At 40.6% G+C, this 5,769-nt stretch overlaps 1 protein-coding gene across 1 annotated transcript; it reads right to left on the bottom strand.

Annotated features, from left to right (window-relative positions):
* Positions 1-1,002: 1,002 nt before the first annotated feature.
* wu:fc23c09 (decorin) lies at positions 1,003-5,749 on the bottom strand. Its single transcript, XM_032505828.1, has 4 exons — positions 5,683-5,749; positions 5,035-5,213; positions 4,385-4,506; positions 1,003-2,640 (listed from the first exon to the last, which is right to left on the bottom strand). Exons 1-4 carry the CDS (start codon positions 5,747-5,749, stop codon positions 1,542-1,544), a joined length of 1,467 nt encoding a protein of 488 aa, XP_032361719.1. The 3' UTR covers positions 1,003-1,541.
* Positions 5,750-5,769: the final 20 nt, after the last annotated feature.

Raw genomic sequence — 5,769 nt, 5'->3', positions numbered from 1 at the left:
CCAAAAGCCTCAAAAATCATACAGTAGGTCCTCATATTAGAAACTTGAAAAATACAATAGAAGATAACAGTTTTAAACTTGTATGACAACCTGAGCTTGTTGGGACATATCTGTACCTTTGTGCCATCAACTATGTCAACCCACATATAGAATGCATGCATAGTTTACTTATAAGTAGTTTTCCAAAGATTTGGGGAAGTGTTTTTAAATTTATTTCCTGAGTTATAAATTTCACTGTGGTATGAAAACAATCGTTTTGAATGTGTCTTAAAGAAAAACTCCCACATTATGTGTATTCTTTTGTCAAAGTGCCAGCGCAGATGATTCAAAAACTCTTGGTGGATCTAAAATTCTCTTATGATGCAAAAATTCAAGTTATTCATGTCCATCTATAAGAACTTCTATTGTTTCTTAGATTAGTATTTCTTATATAACATTTCTACCAAATAAATGCTTTTTGGCAGCTGACTGCTCACTGTATCACTAGGACGGATTAAAGCTATAGAATCCAGATCATAAATTTGTCTGTGATCTCATGCAAGTTTCAACAAATGTTACTGCAATAATTGAAAACTGAATTGCCTGGAAATAAATCTAAATGGTTGTGTATTAAAAATTGGTCATGAGGAAACCTCCAGTAAAGTCCAGATTGAATTTTGGCAATCAGATATATGTCTGGTTACTGATCTCTTAGACTATTCCTGTTGCATGTACAGAAAACCATTCTCCAACCCAATAGTTTTGGAGAACAGTCTGTGGGAAGAGAATTAAAGTCATAAAAGCAGACACAGAGATTGTTTCAACAAGTCCTCCAAACCAAACAATAGTTTGGATATAGGTTGTTTATTCCTACCATGTAACACGACCCCCAGGAGTGTTTTAAAAATCAGCGCCCCCTCGTGGTGGCAGGAATTGGGGCACGTTCAATCTCAATCTCACCGTCATGCTATGGTTTCCGGGTCGAAGGACGTTTTTCCTGGGAATGGTGTGAAGTGAGCTTTGATTAATGATTAACATTTTCTCTCCTTTGGTGGGTGTGTCTCTAGTTTTTGGGCTTTGTCACAGGTGATACCCAATCAGCAGAGATGTGTATGTAAACTCGTAATAAAAAGGCAAAGCGCTTGCACACACAACATTGTCTTCAATGCACCCCCGTTTCAATAAAAAAAAAAAAAACATGTTTTGTTGGAGCTGAATGTGGCCCAGACAACATAATTTACAAATTAACTACTTGGTAAGGTTTAGGTAACTAAAATACTGAGGTTTGGGTTAAAATCAGTTACCTTACTCCACTTCCAGTTACGCATGTGACACAGACCGGGAGTCCTGTGTTTCTTTGACCCACCGCCTCCTTAAGTGGAATTTGGCACTCTTACACCTCGTCACCTTCTATCCTGCTTTGCTCCCATAATATTTAATATGGCCACTTGAAGGTATGCCACTACATGCAATAAACATGAGTCATAATTCCTGCTTGAACAAATGACTCAAGGAGGAATTTTTGGGTGGACAGCCTTGACATTTATGTATCTTATGAAGGTTCAATAGAAGTGCACCACCTGGAATCCCCGTAAGCACCTGAAAGCCTGTGCATCCAACTTTCCCATATCAATTAAATTGTGTTCCAAATGCACTCGTACAAGCCTGCTGAGACTCACACTTTTATTACCCCAGCAGAAAGAATCACGAGGCACTGATTGAATCTTGTTGTTGTTGAGTGCTACTGAATGCAGAGCATCCGGCAACAGTCTGGGCACCTGGTGCAAGGTGTTGTGGCACAGGTCTAACTGGTGCAGGAGGGGTAACGTCCTGAAGGCCCCCGGTGCCACTTTGAAGATTTTATTCCTTGCTAAACCCAAGTGTTCCAGGTTTTTCAAGATACCGAAATCCACTTTCTTTATGGAAGTTATGAGGTTGCCTTCCAGATTTAGAGTTTTAAGTGACAAGGGGAGGTGTCGTGGAACTTGTGTTAGTCTGTTCCCCTCTAAGTTAAGGCTTTCCAAGTGAGTTGCATTGCGAAGGGACTCCCTGAGAAGGCCCTTGTTTGTCAGTCTGTTTGCGCTCAGATCTAACCGCAACAACTCTGATACCCCATTGAGGGCTTCTCCATGGAAATGCTCAATGAGGTTCCCTTTGAGGTAGAGCTCCTTGATGGACAGTGGTAAGCCCAGAGGTACTGATGTTAACTGGTTGTGATCCAGGTTTAGAGTGCGAAGGTTGCGCAGAGGAGAGAGTACTGCATTAGGCAGAGATTCCGATCCATTCCCTAGGCTGTTGTTTCTAAGGCTCAAAACCAAGAGGCGGGGGCATTGGGCCCAGGCTGCCTCAGACATTGCACTTAGACGGTTATTGTCCAAACAAAGTTCTTCGAGAGACCCAGGAAGATCAGTTGGCACGCTGTCTAGGAGGTTCCTATCCAGGTAGAGGCGCTTCAGAGCCAGGACCCCCTCAAAGGCTCCTTCTGTGGCGCCATTTGTGAGCCGATTGTTGCTCAAAACAAGGAACTCCATAGAGACATATTCATTGAGCAGGTCGAGCTGGATGTTGTTGATGTGGTTATTCATGAGGAGGATGTAGCGGGCGTTATAGGGAATACCATAAGGAACCTTGTCCACGCCTTTGTCTGAGCACTGGACCACTCTGGAAAACAATACAAAAGGTGATAAGCTAATGGTCGGACGTTTCTGAAACCAATGCTCCAAATCACACACCATAACAACACGAAACATTTGGGCTATAACCATTCCATGAGAAGTTGGATAGTTGGAAAATGCTTAGTTTGTACAATTGTACACTTTGGTTTTTGTACAAATTAAGCTTTTGTTACTTTTTCGGATGGAGCCAGGCTAGATGTTTCTCCTTGTTTTCAGTCTTTTGTGCTAAGCTAAGATAGCTGTATTTAGCTTCATTTTTACTGTAATATGAGAGTGGTATCAATCTTCTACTCTAACTTTCTTTAAGAAAGCAAGAAAAAATATTTCCCAAAGGTCAAACTATTCCTCCAATGATTCAAGAGTTTTTTTAAGTTAATTGGAAAGTAGTAAAAAATGCACAACTAATTTCCAAGAGTTTAAAACAAAACATTTAAGTTGCTAGTTCTGTTTTACTAACTAATAACACATGTTGATTTAAAAATATATAAACTCTCACACTGGAGAACATATACTGAACAAAATTATAAACTAAACACTTTTGTTTTTGCCCGCATTTTTCATGAGCTGATCTCAGCTGAGCTGGGGGGGGACCAGTCACTGTCTGTGAAGAGAACACGTCTCCAAAACGCCAGACGCCATTGAATGTGAGCATTTGTACTGTATTTGCTCACTTAACTTAGTTACAACAACAAACTGCAGTCAGGTTGAGAGAGAGAGAGAGTTGCCTTTTCGTGTGGCCAGCTTCAGGCACACCGGTGCAATAATCATGCCGTCTAATCGACGTCTTGATGTGCCACACCTGTGAGGTGGATGGATTGTCTCGGCAAAGGAGAAGTGCTCACTAACACAGATTTACACAGATTGGTTAACAGTATTTTGAGAGAAATAAGCCTTTTGTGTACATAGAAAAAATCTTAGATCTTTGAGTTCAGCTCATGAAAAATGGGGGCAAAAACAAAACTATAATTTTGCTCAGTGTAGATGCAGTGAATCTCTAGGCAGACTAACAGATTACTTTTAAATGAATCTGATAAAGTAATAAATTACATAATTCAATATTGTTGATGTCTCACCTTCCATAGCAAACACACTCAGGAGGACAGTAATCATCCTTGAAGTAAGGAAAGTGTGTTGGCGTGATGCCCTTATTCTTCTTCTTCTTCTCTGAGGGCTTTTGGGTCTTATTGTCCTTTTTTCTTTTCTTTTCCTTGGACTTCTTATTTTTCTTATTTTTACTACTTCTATTGATTTTCATTGGCTTCATTAAAGGTGTTTTGGCAGATGACAGGTGCGGTCTTGCTGAGGGTTTGGTCTGTTGTGGTTCAGGGGGAGATGCTTTATTTCGCTTCACTGAAAGTTTGGTGTCTTTTTCCATCAGTTTAAATGTTTTGGGTTCGCCCGTGGGCTGTGTCAGGTTTGGTTTGAGCTCGACCGTGGGAACATTTTCATTTGATTTCGGTGTAGGATTTGGTTCTTTTAAATCTTTGGTTATGAACTTTGCTTCTTTGGGTTTTGGTGTTGCTGCTTGCACCTTGGAGATAAATTCAGTCACATATTTTGGTTGAACAACACTGGTTTGTAGCTCCTTTCTTGCAGGTTTAAATAATACATTTCTGACCATTACATCCTCTAAATGTGGGCTACCCTTAACTGCCAGTTCACTCTGCTCGAGAAGATGTCCAGGTCTCTGCAACACCTCAGTGAGGAAATCTTCAAGCAGCAAGACGGACCTGTCCTCGCTAGGAAGCCCTGTTGAGACTGAGATGGGATTGATTGTGGGATTGGGAAGAGTGACAGACGTAGAGAAGTGAGGACTGACTTTTTCTTGAGGCGTGGGAGGGTGAGAGGAGACCTGTGTAGGTGATGGAGGGACATTATGATGATGAACAGGATGAGGAAACGCAGAAGGACTTTGAGACGGAGTGATAGTAGAGGATGTGATTAAAGGAGGTGTGAGATCACTAACTACCTTGTGATCTTCCTTTTCTCTTACTAATTTGCTGTGGTTTGCATTTTTTATCATCTCATCCTCTTCTGCTATTTTCTCTCTTTCCTCATTTCCTCTTTTCTCTTCCCCATTTTCTTGATTTACAGTTAACATTTTTTCCCCTCTAGTCCCTTTGTGAAGATTAATCCCTGCAACCAGTTTGCTCTCTCTTTCCTGTTCCACGATGTCTTGCTTTCTTTTAAACTGCTCATCCGTCTCGTCATCTGTTTTTATCGCCTCCCATGTTTTTGTGTTACCTGTCAGGATTGCTTTCACTGTCTCCTCATTTAAGTCTGTTTTCTCTGATTCTGTGAAAAGATTGAGTCCATGTTCTCTCCTCCCCACTTCTCTATGTGTATCTAAATCTGTCACTGTGTCAGCAACAGAGAATACCTCTGTTTTTGTTTGAGTCATTCCTTCCCTCCTCTGTTCCTCCTCTGTTTTCTTTCCCTCAGTGGATTCTGCAGCATTTTCTTTCTCCTCCACTGATATGGAAACAACTCTCAGCTTCTCGCTCCTCATGTCAGACTGGTGGTCTCTGCCCAGCCCAGCTATCTGGGTGACAGTCAGTCCTACAGTTTAAAACAAGAGAGCAACCACTCAGTTCAGGATTCTAGGTTGGGGGGCTCAGCCCCTTATGCAAATATGACACGGATATAGTGCAAGCACTAAAATCGATTTTTGTTTTTAAATTTAATCAACAAACAAAAGTTTTTTTATTTTAATTTTTAAGGGTACTGAGATGAAATTTAGGCTAGAGCCCCCAGAAAAGGGGGGCTCTAAAAAGGATCTAAAATTGCCAATGTTGTCAATGCTAAACTAAAATCAAGTTGCAAACAAGTGACACGTTAGCATTGCAACAGTTAGAATTCCCTTTGAAAGGCTCATGACATAATCAGCATGGAAGTGTTTACAACATGACTTGTTTTTAAGACTGTGATAATAAGTAAGAGATTATAACATTTTTTAAATTCAAAACTGTTACTAAAATAGATTTAGTTGCATGGTTGAAATGGTACGTTGGCCTAATGTTATACTTACCGGCTTGCAAAACATGGGAATATCCAGAAACTGTGAGGAACAAAAGCAGCAGTGTGAGCACTTCCATTGTATCTGTTGAAAGGCATG

The sequence above is a fragment of the Etheostoma spectabile genome, chromosome 23 (genome assembly GCF_008692095.1).
Source record: "Etheostoma spectabile isolate EspeVRDwgs_2016 chromosome 23, UIUC_Espe_1.0, whole genome shotgun sequence".
In the NCBI taxonomy this organism is placed as follows: Eukaryota; Metazoa; Chordata; class Actinopteri; order Perciformes; family Percidae; genus Etheostoma; species Etheostoma spectabile.
The sequence above is the reverse complement of the archived record's forward strand: the minus strand, read 5'-3'. Positions and strand labels throughout refer to the sequence as shown.